This window comes from Falco punctatus (assembly GCF_963210335.1).
Source record: "Falco punctatus genome assembly, chromosome: 7".
Taxonomy (NCBI): domain Eukaryota; kingdom Metazoa; phylum Chordata; class Aves; order Falconiformes; family Falconidae; genus Falco; species Falco punctatus.
Genome location: NC_137587.1, coordinates 24,240,382 through 24,260,503, shown reverse-complemented (window position 1 = coordinate 24,260,503; position 20,122 = coordinate 24,240,382). Strand labels below are relative to the sequence as shown.

Genomic DNA, 20,122 nt, shown 5'->3' with positions numbered 1-20,122 from the left:
CAAAATAATATGTGTGACAACATTGTTAAATTAAAAACAAAGCTGCAGACAAAAAAAGGCAGTGTTAGCCAAAAGCAGATAAAATAACCTTTTATCTGGAGGTATCCAGATAAATCCAGAGGACTGGATTTTTTAAATGTGAGCCCAAGAAATACTGCAAAACACTTAATACAGTTGTGTCCCTTCCCAAAAGCTCAGGAGAAAGGAGGGGTGGTAACAATGGCTATATTTGCCCTGCATTATTTTTTTCCAAGTTTTAGGAGACTGAAAGTACTAACTAAAATCAGGACTGGCAGCAGAAGCAAAGAGTATAGATACAATGCAAAATATGTCACAGTTGCTACAAGATTATCCTGAAGATGCAAACAATTTACAAAATGCTAAACACATAATTCTCACAATAAAAAAGCTACATCATTCTGCTACCATCACCACTGCTGTCAGCTGAACAGATCAAGAAGCGAAGTTATTTCATTTTTGAGTCTGGTTTACAGCATGTAACACATAGCTTTGGAAATGCTTTTGTAAAGGGAAAATTATTTATAGATAATTATATTAAGTGAAATCTTCTTAAGTGATCATAAATTTGGAGGAATGAACCAAGTATACACTTGCCGCATAACTCACCTGCAACATTTGTCATGATTAGCAATCTATGCATAAGAGAGCCAGAATTCTATTGTAACAGAGCAGAATTTGCAAGTACTATGTTGCATTGACAGAATTTCACATCACACAAACCTGTATCTTGGTCATCAAATGTATTTCAGTGTTCTGTATTTTGATTTATATATTACATTCCTAACCCTTGGCAAAAATGTCACTGTCCACTAGAGGGGCAGTAATATATTGAAAAGATAGTACAGTTAAGATGAATTATGCCTGAATACTTTACCTCCAATCATTGAGGATTACAGTAGGGAAAACTGCTATATTCTACACCCATAACAAAGAAGCTTACATTAGGGAATGCTCCATAAAACTTCCACATTACATCTCATCATGTAGTAGAAAATACCATCATTTCCATCAGAAAAAAAAAAAATAATAATCTACCAGGACCATCTCTGCAATTCCATTTTATGCAAAGACATATGGGTGTTTCCCACCCCTACATATTTAAAAAAAATATTCATTAAGAATCCATAACAGCAGAATAGATGTGAAAAATTTAAAGTGAACATTCCTAAGAATTTTTTATTTAATTTCTTATGACTTGCTGCTGTTTAAAGAAAAAAAGTTAACATAATTAATTGTCTTTGACATTAATTTGTGAATAAGACATTAAAATCAAAATAAACATCAGGTAGAACAATGACCTGGGTACTCTTGCATTACAAATAGTCATTGAAAACTCTAAAGAAAGGAGAAGCAGCTCCTGTCTCATCATCTAGGAAATCTGAATAGACCAGTCTAATTTAATTTAAGACCTCACAAATGGATAAACAAGCACGAGTTAGTCACCAGCACATAACAGTAGCCCTCCAATGTCAGCATTCTAGTTCTTACATGTACAGCTCTGTGACACTAAGCAGAGAGAAAATTCACTCACAGGGTAAAGCCTCAGGAACAACTTTACCCTGTTGAAATGACTATGAAGTAACCTAACACCCCTGGAGGACTTTTGATGTGGCATTATGGCACAAGACATAAGACCTCTATACTGGGATACACCCAAGAAAAACATGGCAGTCTAAATTGCTAGAAATACCAGGTTGCAAGCAGATCTTTCGTTACATCAACAGAAACATGGTTCAAGGAAAAAGAGTATCAACCTCTTTGTCAGACAGGCATATCACCACATGAACACTGTGTCTAAAACGTAGCTGGTGCCTCTGTATACAGAAGCTTTCAAGGCTAACTTCATTAGGTTAACCTTGAAAACCCTTTTGTACACATCCACACAACAACCGACTGTCATGGTTTAACCTGGCAGACAGCTGAACACCATACAGCCACTCGCTCACCCCCCTGCCCCAGTGGGATGGGGGAGAGAAAGTTTGTGGGTTGAGACAAAGACAGCTTAACAGGACAGAAACAAAAGAGAAAATAATAATAATAATGGTAGTAGTAATGATAAAAGAATTAGAATATACAAAACAATTGATGTACAATGCAAGTGCTCACCATCCATCAACCAATGCCCAGCCATTTCCCAACCAGTGGCCCCCAGCAATTTTCCTTCTAGTTTATATACTGAGCATGATGTCACATGGTACAGAATATCCCTTTGGCCAGTTTGGGTCTGCTGTCCTGGCTGTGTCTCCTCCCAACTCCCTGTATCCCCCCAGTCTACTCACTGGTGGGGTGGTGTGAGAAGATGAAAAGTCTTTGACTTAGTGTAAACATTGCTTAACACCACTAAAACATCTGTGTGTTTCAACATTATTCTCATCCTAGTCTTTAATAAAAAAAGTTTGGTCTTTGGGGAAAAAAAAAAGTACAGTAGGACAAAAAAAATAATACTGTTTCTCCTCACTATAAAATAATGGGCCTTAAGATGTTTTTACCCAAGTTACAGACTTAGTACCAGGCTATGAGGTGTATGTATGCATGCCTCCTTCAGCAAACAGAACTTCACTACTTGCTTATGCAGCCTGATCAGTGTGGAAAATGTGATTTCATAAAATGGAATGAATGATGAATGAAAAGTAAATTTATGAAGTGGAAGAGATTAATCTGTGTGCCTGCAATAGTATTCAACCTTTGTAGGTATTGAAAAGTCAAGTTTTTTAAGCAACTAAATTATTCTTCCACTAGCATAATTAGCTAAACCTATCAAAAGTAATCAGTAGTTTCCCAATTTGATCTGACAAGGGTTCTCTCCTCTAAAAGAATAAGAATTAATTTAAAATGCTATGCCTGCTTTGGCTGCAACTGATGAAGCAGACATCAACTGATCTCAACTGATTTCCAGCAGATAAAACACAACAGACACGTCATTTTAGGCAGAGATAAGATAGTCAATTTAATAAACAATACTGCTAACTTCAGGCACTAGAAATTAATATTATTCTTTGTGAAGAATATTCCACATTTCATAAAAGCTTATAGAAAAACTAAAGAATCACTTGCAGGTATTGTGGTCAATCATACTACATGATCTTGACTAATTTATCAAGTTCTGCCTTAAAACCAGACAGATTTCCTGAGAAGGCTACTCTTCCTGGACAGCTGTAGCCAAACCATAGTTCTCAATGTATTAGAATCAGTTAGAGCTCCATGGGCAACCAGGAAATTAAAGGCAGGCATTGCCCCCATGCAGGCCTGTCTCCCTTCCTCTCAGCTACTGCTAACTTTGTAACATAACCTCAGTTGTGCTTGTGTAACTTTTTTACAGGTCTGATGTCAAAATGTAACAGGGATTGGGACAGCTTAAAATGACTAAAGTCTTGGCATCAGAGAGCATGAAGATACTAGAGGAAGAAACACGCAGCACAGGTTTTCAACTGTTAAATCCAGCGTTTTCTGTGAAGAAAAGTATCTTAATTCCAATCTATAACCTCTGCAAGTAGCTTAGGAGTTAAGTGAAAACGAAAGATGCAACTGAAAAAGGACAGTGAATTCATTATTTTTTTCCACAACTTATCAATTGCTGACAGAGATATGACCCTACTGAGAAAAAAAAAAATTTACAGGGCAACTGCTCAACAATTCTCTCTGATCTTATTTCATTACAGTCCTTTAAATTCTTGTTCAAGATCTGTATTTAATGGAAAATAGCCTATTAAGTGTGATGGAAAAAAGAAACATTACATTACAAAGTAAGTTTTTCCTCAGGCTTGAATATCTCTTGAGTCAAAAGATACAATTTTTAGAAAATCCTCTAACTTAAGGTGAGTTACTGAAGAGCAAGATACCCTAGATTAATGCAAGTCTAACCTACTGTTACAAGCTGTAAATCTGGCTTGATCAAATTAACTTACAGATGTCACAGTTTTATGAAAACATTTGTTTCCGTATTTCTGATACTGGTATTTATAAATAGATTGCACTGTGTTGATGGCCTCAGAATATTCCTCAGAATACAGAATATTAAGCCAGCTATATATAAAAAAAAAATAAAAAAAAAAAAAATGGGAGGAAAAATTTTAGTAACAGCAGGCAATTGCAAGAACTGACCTACCATAAAACAATGCTTTCCTAAAGAGTTTCCGCAGGTTTTGGTTTAATAATATAGCAAACTGAAATTGGAACCACTTTCTGTAGACAACATTAAAAACAGTATATTGATCAAGTATTTCTAAATATAGTAAAAATTATTTAAATTAAGAAGGTTATGATGTTAAACTAAGAAAAATTTTCATTCAGGTTTTTTAGGGCAACTAAGTAGAAGTCCTTAAAAAAAGACACTAAGCAAACAACACTTTTGTGATATTTTGTATGAAAACTAATTACCTGTCTTAAGTGTGTTCTACTGAAAAATCCTCTTAACTTTTTTAAATGCATGTCATATGTACTTTGTTGAACAGAAATTTGGGAAAGAAGATTCTAGTCTGCATAATTGATTTTTAAACTATTTAAAGATCTTATCATACAATACACTTTGCTGATTTTAGTAATAACAGTAACATTTTCACCAAAACAAAGCAATCTTTGATAATGACCTTAAATTTCAAAAACTTTTTCTAAACAAGCCACTTCAGTGAATACAAGTTGAGACAAAAAGAGAAAAATTAATTTCTTAATCTTATACATAAATGTCTCTGTATAAATAAGACACAGTGAGACATTACGAAAATTGGGATTTACACAGATATAGATATATAAATATTGAGATTTATAGCTTTTAATCCAATTATCCAGTTTTCTGTGAGACAGATTTCTATTCCAACGGCTTAACATAATTTTAAGCATGTACATCTAAATTTCACTGAAAGAGATAACCCTGTCTCCTTCACATTAATACCACTACTTTGCCTTTAAGAGGAATTTATCCTGCATTGGCTAGCACATGCTAAAAACTCGCTTGCTTTCCTCACCATGGATAAAGCCATTCTCAACCAGAATTTCAGAGGCTGCATTAGCTTTCCTTTTCCAGTAAATTCAACAAAGAGACCAGCAAAACTAAATTTTAACATTGTACCTAGGACAGAGCGTGATTTTTAATTTGAAGCTTCACCTATTATCTTTCATGTGAATAATGTGAGATTTTAACCATCAAGAAGCTAAATATTGCTGCATCTGCATAGATGGAAACAAAAACCTACCAGACAATTCATAGTCCTGTGTTAAACTGCCGCTGTCTACAGTGTTGTGTGCATTGGCAAAATAAGACCTCTATCTTCCTATACCTTAGTAAGCTGTCCAATTTAATAATCACAGGGAATGACAGCTTGAATACAACGTACAGAATACTGAAAAAGATTATTTGAGTGTATAGTGTTCTGCCTAAACAAAATTCTACGCCTCCTGGCCAAGATTATTGAAACAGGACAAACTATGCATTAAAACCACATAGTATAATAAATCAGTTTAATCACTAACCTTTGGCCAGTTCTTTTCTTAACTTCAAAATAGCATCAATGTCACAGTCTGCAGCAGCATATGCATGAGGTATAGTAGCTTTAGACTCTGTTAATCTCTTAGCGATAACTCTTCGGATGTTGCTAGCTGGGATTTCTGTAAACGTGCCCTGAAAGAAATCATATGCTGCATATTTAATATCAAGAGATATTAACATATAAAAAACCTTCCCCTTTGCTAAAACAAAACTCCAGCACTGATGCATTATGCTTACTTCAAACACCTCCTAGATCTCAAAAAGCAATATTCCAACTACCGAAATTGATATGATTAAGAGCAATGAGTGTTCTAGTCTATTCCACTTCACTTGGATCAACACCACAGGTTCTATAGAATAAAGATAGTTTCACTTTACAGTATAGAATTAATCCTACTATTCTAGCAGATTGCTTAAAGATACATACGTATTTCCAAATATTCAAGCATTAATTCTCAGCCACGGTATATAAACACTGTTCCACCTGCCAGACCTGCCACATTGCTCAGAATATACTTTGTTCCATTTAAATTATAATAGATATTTCCTCAGTAAGCTGAAGGGAAAAAAAACCCAAAACTTCTTCAGCTCCCTGAATGGTTCCTTAAGACCAGCTTTACCGAATATCTTTTTTGTTCTTCTCTCTCCTTCCAGATATATTTACTAATGTTTCAATGCAGAAGTTTTCCCAGCTTCTTCATAGAAGCAAGTCAACTTTCAAGGAATCTCTTGAAATATCAGTGACTACAGAAAGCAAGAAAATAAGTGATTCTGTAAAATATTATTTTGTACCTAGTCTATAGCACGTATGCTACATACTGAGTAGTACTCAAGACACAACAAATTGCAGTATGTTCTGGTACAAGTGAAGAAACATTTTTTTTCTGTAATGAAAAAAATACCTAAGTTTGACCTTTGTGTGGTTTCTTTGGATCTTTGGACAGTGCAAAAAAAGCAGCATTTCCTGAATATTATGAATTGTAGCTACATTGTAAACTTTAGCCTGTACAGACACTTCAAATTTAGTTCTAGACCCAGAAGTTTTTTCCTCATATTTTTCACAAAAGCATTTCCATTTCTACTAATATGCGTTTCAGCATGAACTTTTATTCTTTACAAAATAATTTCTGGTATTTCTGTCATTTCAAATTAACATTGAAATTGTATTTGGGTGCTAGAGTTTGCAAAATTACTCTTCAAAGCAACCACTTTCCTTCCTCGCTTCTGGACAACTCATCAATGGACATTCACATATACTTATATTGCAGGAAAGCAAACAAATGAAGTACAGTAAAAATACATCAGGATTCAAGTTTCTCCAACTTTGGAAACATATATTGATCCTGCAGGGTTTAAGGGAAAGGATGTATTGTTGCCATCTAAAATATTGGCATCTTCTTGTTTGAGGACTGAAACAAAACTGCTGCCTCTCTGACTTTCCCCTTTCCAAGGCCTGCAATGTAAATTCTTTCATGGCTTCAATATGCAAGTTACACAAAGTAGTGCACACACTATAATTTCAAGAGCTCTGCAGTTTGAATTACACTGCTTTAAAATCACTCAAACTTAGTAAAAACTGCACATGACTGGGCTTGGCATCTGGCTGGCCTTAGTTCCCCTTCATCTCTCCAGTTCTGGAAATCTCACATAGCTGCTTTAGTAGCCATGGCAATATTTAGCTGTAGCAACATTGGGGATGTAATAGAAGCCTTACCAGTGCAGCAGGTTGTCCTGGTGTGGAAATTGGAGGAAATGCTGGCCTTGGATAAGCAGAAGTCACAGCTGTTGTTTGCGAAGCAGAAGGCACTGTGGTAGGCTGTGGAGGAGCTGGAGAAACCACAGGTTTCAATTCACTGGGTTTGCCCTTCTGCTTCTCTTGCAGAAGTTTGAGAGCATCCCTGGTGATTAAACACAGTGAAATACTGATGACAAAGAAACTATTTCAGAAATTTCCAAAGTATTACTATTCCATCACTTAGTTTAATCAATTAGACGCTTTTGTGCATTTAAATTTCTGTCGTCAAACTAAACATTAAGAAGATGATTATTATTAACTGATACAAATTGTGTGTCTCTTATGATACCTTTTTTGGTAAATTCTCATTAACTTCTGTGAATGAAAGGGCTTGAATGTGGAGTAACAGAAAATATTTGCGTTAGAGAAGCATAACATCCATCATCACTAATTGTGAGTGTACAAGGTAATTTGTGAATTGCACTAACAATTCTTCTAAATAAGATACAGTACACTTACTTCAGCTATAAAGTCTCAGATAAAAGCTGTTTCATCTGTTACATGTGTAATCATTTGAATTTAATGTAATTAATTAGTGCTCCCAGAAAACTGAGTGGTACATTTATCATTGATTTCTCTGTACCCTTTTGACATAAATATGCACAAACATCTGTAGATAGTATACAAGTCCATACTTCTTCATATGCCACTTGAAAGATAGCACCACACTAAAGAACCAAAGCCAAAAACTGAGTAACATCTAACAGTCTGAGGTATGGTTGAACTTCATTTACTCTGTAAGCATTCTCCCAGGGTCTTTATACTGATACAGCTCCCACCACAAAACTTCCCTTTTGTGGGCATAGCGCAACAGGCTAAGTAAACTCTCATCTTGAAGCTGTAATACTACATCCACTCTAGATGCATTGTATTTATAAAGCAACATGCTAAACATTAGCACCTATGAGGCTAAACAGAAAGAGACTGCATTTACACTACCACTGCCAAATGCAAGGGAAATAAGCTATAGTAAAATCTCTCTTTTGCAGTTGTAACTGCACCTATACTAGCAACTTGTTAAAAGACCTGTATCGGTCATAGATCCCCTCTCTTTATGTTCCAGATGCGACAACAAAAGTCTGTATTATACACCCTAGATAAATCTCTTATTACTTTGCGAAGACATCACCACAGCATGTACATAAAAGCTTACATACACAGTTTTATTACATAAACTGACAGAGGAAATTAAAAATAAATGCAAAAATCACACTACTAAGAACCATCCTATGGTTTCAAAACATAAGCCATAAAAACTAAAGAACAAAGCTATCTAATTTCTTTATATTACTGCTTGAGTGAGTCAATAGTTTGTGTTACTGTATTTTTGTAGAAAGGACAAAATCTCAGAACATTATGTGTTCTTAGTTCTTCCTAACAAAGTAGTACTCCAGAACCAAGAACTGAAAACTGAAAAGCTCTGTATGGTCTATATAATGCCTTCTACTGACTGCTGACTTGCTTCAATGTTTTTTTAGCTTCAATACAGACTTTACCAAACTACATTAAAGTTTAGAAAAATGAATGAGTTCAGGATGTAAATCTGTTATTAAAATTGTTACTTGTTTTTCCAAATTAACATGTTAGCCAAAATCTGTTTTTTTAAAAAAAAATAAATATTAGTGTTTAATGTAACTTCTATTATCAGGGGAAAAACTAGATTTCATTGAATGAAAATTATGTCCTAACATTACAATTTGAGGCAAAAAAAAAAAAAAGTAATTGCATGACCTAATGCAACTTTCCTAGTTAACATATTAGAAGCTACCAAAAATTACTTAAGGGTTTTAATTTGGCAGCTGTAAGACAGACCATCTGCTCATTATATTCTGTAATACATAAAATAAAGCTTTTATAGCTTATTATATGTTTTAAAGCTAAGGAAATGCTGTAAAATTTCTTCTATGTATTATGCAAATGCCAAAAATCAGATGGTCTTACCTATCATAGCCAAGTCAAAATGCTTTAATAATTTTGCTGGCTTTTAGTGTGTTAACTAAAAAATGTATTGCCAAAAAAAGGCTTATTTTTAGAGTAGAAGATTCACTTAGTAGCTTTTAAAACTGATACTAATGTGTGAGTATGAGATATAAATATAATATATATATAAAAATTGTATTTCATATATATTCATATAGCATATATATATTTGTTACACATACATATAATCCTCCCTCCCCCCCCCCCCCAATTGCACATGATTTAACTGAGTAAGAAAAATTGGTACAGCAACGACACGACTGTCATGGGTGCAAGATTACAAGCCTAAATACAGGTAGAGTTGGAGGAGGCACCACAGCAAACCCAATTAAACAGATTTCAGTGCAAGTCAGGCAAATAGATATTTACTTGAACTGGAAAACAAAGGGTTGGAAACATCTTTGCAACTACTCTACAAACCTCTGTCAACACAGGATAGTAAAGGAAAAAGATGAAAGAGAGATAACAAACATGAAAGAGAGCAGTCCTCTCCCCAGAAAAGATACCTGAGTTTCGTAAACATTTATCACACAAAAATATGCCTTACCAAACTGTTACTATTAGAAGTCTGCAGATTCTGGCAACTCTGTTACACTTCACTTTACCACTGCTACAGAAGTGTATATAGTCTTTCCACTTCATGTCAGCCAAAATTCAAGAATAGGGAAAGTAATTCTGTGCTCAAAATAAGCTTTGCTTGAAATGGGCAAGTTAGAGGTTATACACACACCTAAAAATCACTAAAGATTCAACGGTGCAAAAGGAGGTGCACAGATGGACACTATCTTCCTCTGGTGGCAGTTATTGTTACTAAATTGTCTCAATCCCCCTTCACCTGAACATCTCATTACTCAATTCATAGAAGATTCCTAGAAGAAGGAAAAAGGTGAGCAGAGAATGTTTCACATCAGAAACTTCTAGGTATCAGACTTAATGCACTATCAACGTTACAGAAGGAACTCATTCCTTCATAATGGCAGCTTTGGAAGCAATTTGTTGTATGTTTGCACACAGCATAGATCCCACTGTAAGTCTGCATTCAATAGATACACATGAAACGACTCTCTGGAAAACCAGCACTACATGTGTGCGCTGTGCCTTATTTATAAGCTGAAAATGCAAATGACTGAGCAGCTCCGAGATCCCAAATCACACCAACCTAGTGACAGCTGGTAGGAAGGTACAGATAGGAGGAACATGGCCTCAGAAAAACACAGTTATTATTGGTAACTATCCCCGCCCCCCTTTTTATGATTACATTTATAAATCCCTAGATCACTAGTAAATAGGACAAGAAAGGGCAGAAGTAGTCTGAAACAATCAACAATTTTAACATAGCTCTCCCAAACACAGTGTCTGAGCTGTTTGACTAGCATGGTGCAATCTCTGACAGAAGTTGTGAGTTACTTTGTACTGACACATCAATTTCCTAGTATATATCTAAAGAAAGCAGAGAATATTGCTTTAAAAAAAAAAAAAAAAAAGAGCTGCCACTCCATAAAAAAAAAGCAAGTAGGAAGAAGACAACAGTAATTCAGCCTTGCACAGACACATAAGAGAAATGAAGTATTGCCCTACTAAGGCAGTAGATTTTAAGAGAGAAAATTATTAAGTAAAAGCTCCTATTGCTGTTAAAAGTTTTACAGTAAATTGAATTTAAAAATAGAAAGTTGGGGGAAAAGAATGTTGCTTACTTACATAACTCACTTTCTGTGTTTGTTTCTTGTTACCTGGTGAGCATGAGCCCTGTTCAATAAGGAAACTCAGAGTCTGAAAGTGAAAAGTGAACTTGCAAGACTCCCTTGAAAGAATCAATCACTCATCTACTTGGAAAAGAGACCATGAGTCACTAAGCTGTGAAGCATGGCATGTATTCTAACAGTAATCTCAAGTTAGCAAAAGAAGTATTTCCCTGAATATCTGTAGCAGCTTTGCAAAAATCTGCAAACATTTCATTTTGAATTGAACATAACAGTAGAGCCTGCAGGCATCTGAAAGATTAACATCATTTCAAAAGAATGGTTAAAAAAACCACAGTCTGTATCTTAAACTGACATTTCAAAGTCGAATCTTTTGTACAGAAGAAAGCAGTTTTGAAAAAAGATTTTGTTAGATAATTCTCATAGCTGCAGAAAAATCTTCGCTACATCTCCATGACAACTAGGGAATGTTAATTTGGCAGCTGGAGTCCTAAAGTCCTAGAGGGTTTCCACATGCCATAGCTTAGTAACACGCCGTAAATTACCATTACACATATAATTAAGAAAAAACTATCTCTGATAATTTGCTGTTACATCGGATATTATCTCCGTTCAACTCCTTACCTTACCTCAACTCAGCTGAAGACCACAGGAAAAAGAGTTTTGAAAAAAACCAGCAGACGCTGTCTGCTTCTCTTGGTTCATTTCCAAGTTACACTTACCTGGTTGTCTTTGAGTGGAACTAGAATTACAGTGGCTAGTTCACCGAGAACAAAAATAAGTATTCCTGCCAAAATCTCCCCCTCCAATAACATACTAATGTGAAGATAATGCACCATTTCAAAGCTAAGGGCTCTGGATCTACAACACAATTTTATATGCAAGTTCCTCACTCCAAGGCTAGAGTGCCAATCATTACATCAGAATATTCAAAGTATAGTAAACTACTAGAAGCCTGACTAAAGCAAACCACAGGTTCGTAAACAAACAATCTTCAAATCAAAGATGGGAAAAAAAAAAAAAGATGGGAGAAAAGCAGAACTCTGGGGTTCTTACCGTTACACTTCATTGCTCTCCCCAGTCTAGCAAAAAAAGGAACAAATTAAATCCCAACAGACTTCATAATTGAACTTCAGTGAAAGAACCAAATGACTTGAACTTGCCAAAGAAAAGTAGTTGAAGAAAACAGGCCACTGGTATTTTATTTTGGCTCTGAATGTATCTCCAAGTAGAAAAATTCTTGAGATGCACAAAGGTAGCTAACTGTGGTACCTAGGAGATGAGAGTGACCATCAGGCTGAGCTGCAGGAAATGTGACAGCAGTACCATGCAGCTCAGTTGGGATATAAAAACAAAAATATATATTTTTTTTTTAATTAAGACTTCTTACAGTATTTCCTAGCGTATTCTCCATATCTTCTCAACAGATTTTTCAAATATAACTAAACCATTACCCCAAAGAAAAAACTAGAACAAAAAGTTGTTTTTTTAAATAAATGGATGTTCCAAGTTCATGAAGATTGCTCTAGGTTCAAAGGAAGAAATAAGGGAATATGAGGTTGTAGCTTTACTGAAATATCTACATACTCTTTAGTGAAGATTCCTCGAGGCCCAGAAGGTGTAACATTGCTTGGATCTAGACCATGCGTTGCCAGAATGTTGCGAGCTGCAGGACTTAAGCGAACCCTAAAAGAATGGTGAGAAAAATAAACTATTTAAACAATAAGATTGACTTATTCCATTTAATGTGTTCAAGAGAAACTACACAATATATGCTCTAATGCAGAAGCAACAGCTGGGAAAGAAGAGAGTTCTGCAATAAGGCAGATCCTGCACAGTGATCTTGACACTGCAGTCACACTGTGCCCCTTCATCAAGCTTTAATGCGAAGTTCAATTTAAAAACACAGTAGCAACCCTTAAACGGATCAAATTAAAGAGTGGAAAATTCATCTCCAAACTTTCCTCTTACAGCAGTGATGCAATGTACTTGTGGATTCTTCTGGAAAAGGGTCATCAGTGAAGAACAAAATACATTTTTTTTTAAGACCACCTTGTTATAGTAACATTAAAAAATGAGTTTTAGGAGCTCAGACAAGTGGGTTGCTCAGCTCATTTATTTATTTGGCTAGCTATAATTGCATCATTATGCAGCTTAATTTTAATTATAATAGTACATTTGCACTAGCTTCAATTTTATTTTATAGGATTGATTCAGTAAAATGGCTATTTTTTTGGAAAGCAAAAGCCATATAGATGTAGCTGCATACTTCAGTATATGCTTTAGAAGACTAAATACTAAGCCTTCCCACACTCAAACCTTTTAAGCAGCGTATACCTAAGATGTACTGTAATACTAGTCAACCTGTACCTGCCATCCTGACCTAGATGGGGTATGCTCAAATAGTAACATTTCTGCCTGGAAACAGAAACAGTGATCAACCACAAAGTGCAGTACATAGCTACAGAGCACCCAGTGTACCACCTTAGCATTATTTGCTTTCTGAAATGAAGGGTAAACACGCACAGAAGAGATTTCAGATGTCTGCAATGCTTCAAGTACTCTAACAGATCAAACCAAAACAAAACTAACAAAGACACATAAACCTACAGTTTTGAGTGAGTTTTTTGCATTCCAATGTTATGAAAATCACAAAAGAAGAAAATGTTTTTAATATCAAAAGTGCAAGAGCTTGGAAAAGTTTTGGACTATGCCATTTGTTTATTTTTTCTCCTTAAAAAGAAATAGAAAACAAGTTATAGTTAAACTAAGCATCTGCTGCATAAGCATTAGTGTCCGTCATATATAAACACAACTTCTTCCTAATCTAAGCTTAAAATCCTTCATAAAGCAATTGTATGTCAGAATAAAAGCACATCCATAGAAAGTGCTCTACTAAAACTATGTTGTTCAAATTGACTAACTGGCTTACAAGCAAAGAAATATTCCTGGCAGGCAAGCTTTATTACTTTACACATACTGAAACACTCTCTTAAACAGCTTAATCCTAGGTAAAAAGGGACAAAAGATTCTTCTTAGTTCAGCTCTACTGACCTAAGTAAGAGTTCCATTTCATAACACACACAGAAACTTACTGCAATTTTCCAGGCTGATGTTCCAGTTTAGGAGGAGCTGAAACTGAAGGACCTGCAGGAGTTGAGGTAAGCGCAGGTGCTGGTGGAGCTAGAGAAGATGGATCACTACCATCAGATGGTATTTCAACTTGCTTCCAGTCCTGTCCTTCCTCTACCAGTAGACCAATTAGTGAGCCCAAGCGTACATTTTTGCTTCCTTCTGCCACCTAAATTTAGGTGAACATTTCATTTAGGTGAAAATGGGAACATTACGTTACATATTGTGCTGTCTAGATTAATATGACTGCAGATGGTAGATGTGCCAATTTCAGGCATATTAATGACACTTCATCAAGAAAATATATCCCATTTTATTCCCACTATTAATAAGATGACTCATGGCTGAAGTTAATTACAATGGCTATTATAAGGAGAGGAATATTAACTTATGCCCCAAAATCCCATACATCTGAAGTTAACATTCAGAAATCAAAGCAAGCAAGTTACAGACTACACATAACCTACTGAAACCAAAAGTGGATCCCTAATCTTTGCAAACAGAGCCTGAAAAGTTTGCTGGACACATTCAGCAGATGCACTTTGAGGTATCTACCCTGTATCTAACAGTCTGACTTTTTAAAACACAAACTTGTAAATTCAGAGTCTAAGGGAACAAAAAGAGACCAAAACTGCACAACATCAGTGCCTCATTACTTCTTTTTGAAAAATATAACATTCACTTCCCACTAACTTTCACCTCTGTATTTTAACATAACTGGTGCCAAATAACAAGTCTGTCCATCAAGAAAGCAATAGCGCTTATATGGTATGTAAATCTCTGTTTCAAAGATCATCTGAACAGAAGTCTACAGAAAGATAAATCTAATATAATCTAATTAGACTAGACAAAGCCAATCTATTCTACATGTTTCTTGTAAAACGAAAATGTATCACAGTCAAAAACATCTCTGTGATGCTTCAGATAAAGGCAGTTATGTTAACAATTTAATGAAGGGCTACTCCTACAGTCACTGAATTGGTTGCAGAAGTACAACTCTTCATGTACTCAAAAGCAGTAACATTTCCAGGGCATCAGGCCAAATATAAAGAGACACCTTTAGGATCACATTTAGTCAAATACAACTAAGACTGCACCAGCCCAGATAGGGTTGATTTCATAACAAAGGAAATATTTCCTTATATAAAGCCACATTTCACATACATTTGCCTCAATGGAACTGGGACATATCTATGACACTGGTATTTTACTCAAGAAAATGAAAATCACTGTCATTTGAAAAGCCAAAGACAGGCACAAAAAATAAAAACATACACAGTACCAAGTATCACACTGTTCTTACTACCTTAACTGGGTTTTCTAGGCACTTAAATACTAAATAAATAAAACAGAATGCTGTAAAGACTGTACTAGGCAGATGCAAATACTACAACATTATAAGGCTGCTCTCTGCACACTGTTAACTCCACTGACAGAATCGGAATCATTTAGGTTGGAAAAGGCCTTTGAGATCATCAAGTCCAATTGTTAACCAGTAACCATTAATCCAGGACTGTCAAGTCCATCCCTAAACCATGTCGCCAAGCACTGCATCTATGGACATCTAAGGCTATGGGTGTTGCCTGCTGGACCTTAGTAAAGCCTTTGGCACCATCTCCCACAGCTTTCCCTGGAGACACTGGCTGCTCACGGCTTGGGCGGGTGCACTCTGCGCTGAGTAGAAAGCTGCTGGACGGCCGGGCCCAGGGAGTGGTGGTGGATGGAGTTACACCCAGCTGGTGCCCGGTCACAAGTGGTGTTCCCAGGGCTCAGTGCTGGGGCCAGCTCTGCTTAGTATCTTTATCGACGATCTGGACAAGGGGATCGAGTGCACCCTCAGCCAGTTTGCAGGCGACACCGAGCTGGGGGGAGTGTTGACCTGCTGGAGGGCAGGCAGGCTCTGCAGGGGCATCCGGACAGGCTGGACCCGTGGGCCGAGGCCGGTTGTACCAGGTTCAACAAGGCTCAGTGCCAGGTCCTGCACGTGGGTCACAGCAGCCCCACACAGCGCTACGGGCTGGGGGCAGAGCGGCTGGAAAGTGCCTGGGGGAAAAGGGCCTGGGGGTGCTGGCTGACGGCCGGCTGAACGTGGGCCAGCAGTGTGCCCAGGTGGCCGAGAACCCAACAGCATCCTGGCTTGTGTCCAAAGCAGTGTGGCCAGCAGGGCAAGGGGAGTGGTTGTCCCCTTGTACTTGGCACTGGTGATGCCACACCTTGGAAGAAAGGTGGATGGAACTTACACTGGCTCACTCTGCAGTGGAAGCTTTACACAATGTCATTTCAGTTCATACAAATTCTTGTTTAGGTAATGAATGAGAAAATGGTAATGGATACTAAATCCAGTTCTTAAACAATCATTCATCATCGGGTTTTGGTCCAAATTGAACTAGTAAGTATTTTAGGCAAAAAAAGTCAGTGTTAATTTAAGAAGCAGCACAACTGAAAGAATAATCACCATTCTGAAATTACCCTTCTAATACTTTCATTCAGTCATTTAACTTTTTTTTTTGCATTTTTATTGGATTACACTCAATCAGATGTGGTCATTAAAAGACCTGTTCAGACAGAAACGGAATATATGCATGATATATATTTTACTGTTAAGCCTGCTCTTTCTTAAACCATACAGTCAAGGAAAAACAAGAAGGGTTACAGAAGTTTAATTCATTTAACGTAATGAACATTCCATCTTTAAAAGGTAAAAACCAAAATGTTAGGCAAATAGTGTGTTTATTTGATTCAGTTTTCCATACTGAACTCAGTCAAGATGGTGCAGAATTGCAGTTGGCATCAAAGACCATAAAATTATTGCCCCACTTCTTTTAGAAAGTGAGTAAACTTCAGCCAGGTGCTGATAACTCAGATGCATTAAACATTCTTAATTTCTCACCAACTACATCACATCTGAAACTTTTGAGTGGCCTTTGAAAGGACAGTCAATAAGAAATCATCTCCCTGTCCACAAACAGGGAGACAGCTTAATGTTATAAACCCCACACAAACATCTACTGAAAACCCAATATAGTGCAGAAACACCCACACTATACTGCAGAAAGACTACTAAGTATCGTACTTGAGCTAGGGGGAGGAAAACACCAGAAAATTCTGATCTTATTGCTCCCCTACTATTTCAGTTTCCAAAACATCAGGTTTCTTCTGTACTTTTTAGGAGACTGGAATAAAAGCTTATTTGTGTACCTATTCTGTACTCTAATACTTATGTCTACCATTTCTAGATTCCAAAAAAGAGGATTAAAAGAATCCATTAAAGACTGGGCATGTATAATGACCTATTCAATTTACTCCAATAAAGCTGCCTCTCTCCCGTTAATCTGAAAGACATTATAATTACTTTCCACCTCCTGACATCTCCTTCTCAAGCTCAGTTCTGGGCATATGATTGTTACTGGATGATGTCGATATGTTGGCTAAGGCTGAGTATCACTGCTCTGTGATACTGATATCACACAGTTGCTGAGGATTCTGGTTTTCATCTATCAAAAAATGTGCCACAACAGCAATACACAGAAAGAAATCTGGGAATTTGGAATACAAGACAGGAAACAGCAAAAACACAGTTTCTGAAATACTAATGCTATTTGTAATAATCATGATTACTATTAGAGAAAATTTAAATTTAAAAATCAATATTGGAGTCTGCTATTCATTTTTTAATGTATCTCTAGGAATCACTTCAATACTATTGACAAAGACAATCTCCATATCTCCTCTTCACAACCTAACAGAGCAGCGTCTGTAAATGCAGAATAGGCACTTCATATTAAAAAAAAAAATTAAAGGTTACATAAATTTTTGTCAAGAAAATTGGATGCAAAATAATTTTCAGAAACATTCATAACTGAAGAAGAGAGAATTAAAAATAGTGAAAGCATTGCTCATCCAGCAAATATTAAAATAACTCTATGGAGACTAAAATCACATTTAAGAATATGTCTGATGTGACGTTTTGTCCAGGGATAGCAAAATAGATTATCTGAAACTTATAAGATGTGTTGCTCCACAGTTGGACAGAAAATCTCAGAAGAAGAAGGTGCTACAAAAAACTTGAACATCTGGGAAAAACTAGTATTTAGCAATGTAAATTAAAAAAAAGATTTACAAAACTCTTACTTGTTTATATAAACTAGTGTTTAAAATGCAAGTTATCCTGTAGAAATTAAACACTAATGACAATTTCTTTTAAGCCCTGATAGACTTCACTTGCAGACGAGTTCCATATTACATCACCTCTCCTCCCAACCCAGCCCCTCATCTATTTTGATGCTTTCGTTTTTGCAAAGGATGTTCCCTTTGCTTATACAAAAAAAGGAAGATACTAAACAGATCATCACTTCTTAAACATTGCCACACAGGAAACTAGTCTCCCTTTTTTTGGTGAAGGGTAACTATGGGAATACACGCTGTTGTAAGAAAATGCAACTGTAGCAAAGATGGGCAACGTAATATACCAACCAAAATAGCTTTTCCAATAGCAGCAGAATCATGTCTCACTGTGCCTGAGTTTTGTGCAGAATTTTCTCTTGCACTTTAATGGCTCCAGGAACTAGTTTCCACCTATGCCCATTCTGTTGTTTCCTAATAGCTAGATTGCAACTAATACCAGTATGCCTATATATAATTATGCAATTCATTCCTCTTGTGTAGATATTCCCTAGATGAGACCTCCCTGACCAAATTACATACTTACTATAAAAGTTTGTCTTCAACAGCATTTTCTTTTAGAGTGCAATCTTAGTTCTTAATGATTACAGGACTGTTAGTAGAATAACACCGTTTTAGTTGAGCAGAAAAGGCTCCAAGATTACACAGGATTACTAGCTAAACATGAGTCAATATAGATACTGCTGCAAAAAAGGGTGGGTCATAGAAGCATAGCATATTTCATTTGGGAAATGTTCCATTAAATACTTGAGAAGTATTTCACTATAAAGTCCTGATACAGCTTCAGATAGAATATTTAATCCAGTTTAGAGTACCATACTTCCAAGAGAAATTGTTAAAAAGAACTTGAAGGATTATAACAGAACAAAATAATTTTGAAAACAATCCTTTGGAGGTTGAAGAATTCAAGCTTTTTCAAGCTTGCAAAAGAGATTACTTGAGAGATATGTAAGAGTCTTCCAGTACATAAATAATTGTGATAAATGGAATAGTTATCAGCTGCCATTTGTGGCTACCGCATCAAGAGAATAAAAAACACAGTTTACTTTTGTACAATTATTTACTTTTGATGACTGAGGAAATATTTTTTTCTAAATGCAAATATAGGATGGTGTCAACAGCATGTAAAGAGTCTCTGTCAGCAAATTGTCTAGGTAACTTTGAGCTGCTGTCAATGCAGGAAGCTGCAGTAATCAATAACTTATGCCTTTCTAACCTACTTTTATCTATAGCTCCTTGACTCAGCACCTTGCACTGCTATATTTCACACCTTTTTATCCACTCTGATCACACTGATATTCTGGATTATCTTCCAGGTTTTTGCAGTTAACTAAGTCAATATCTACCCTTCTTAGAACTACAAATATAGCTAAGCGCTAAGACCAAAACTGGCAATGTCTTCTGAGGAAATTTTACTAGTGACACTTGTGGTCACAACAAAATTTAATAACTACAACCATCAGAAACAGCATAAGATTTCTGTGGAAAGCCAGCCCCTCCAATTTTTAATTCTTCCCACTTTCTACATAAACTTAACTTGATTGTGAAATGATTGTATTAAACACAGTGAAACAGTGGAGCATACTAAACATCAAGGTACAAAGCAAATATCAAGGAAACGGACATTAAATTTCATGCTTATATCATTTTTCAGATGATGGTATCTCTCTTCATAAATACTTCTCAATTTTGACTGAATATCATCAAGCTTTAAATAGTGTCATCATTAACAAGTGCAAGTACATGAAGTAACATTTGCAGGGCAGCATCTGATAAGACTTTGTTTAGTGTTAAAATAGTCACATCTTTTTAGAAGTCCAACACCTTCAT

General features: G+C 36.1%; 1 protein-coding gene across 4 annotated transcripts in view; it reads right to left on the bottom strand.

The window, feature by feature from the left end:
- Positions 1-20,122, bottom strand: part of PDHX (pyruvate dehydrogenase complex component X) — a 50,661-nt gene that overhangs the window by 11,755 nt on the left and 18,784 nt on the right. For all 4 annotated transcript variants that reach the window (XM_080394981.1, XM_080394984.1, XM_080394983.1 and 1 more), the window contains 4 exons: positions 14,074-14,279; positions 12,566-12,664; positions 7,218-7,401; positions 5,488-5,635 (listed from right to left, as the gene is read on the bottom strand). In XM_080394981.1, the coding sequence (XP_080251107.1) occupies positions 5,488-5,635; positions 7,218-7,401; positions 12,566-12,664; positions 14,074-14,279 (637 nt within the window). The remainder of the gene's footprint in view (positions 1-5,487; positions 5,636-7,217; positions 7,402-12,565; positions 12,665-14,073; positions 14,280-20,122) is intronic.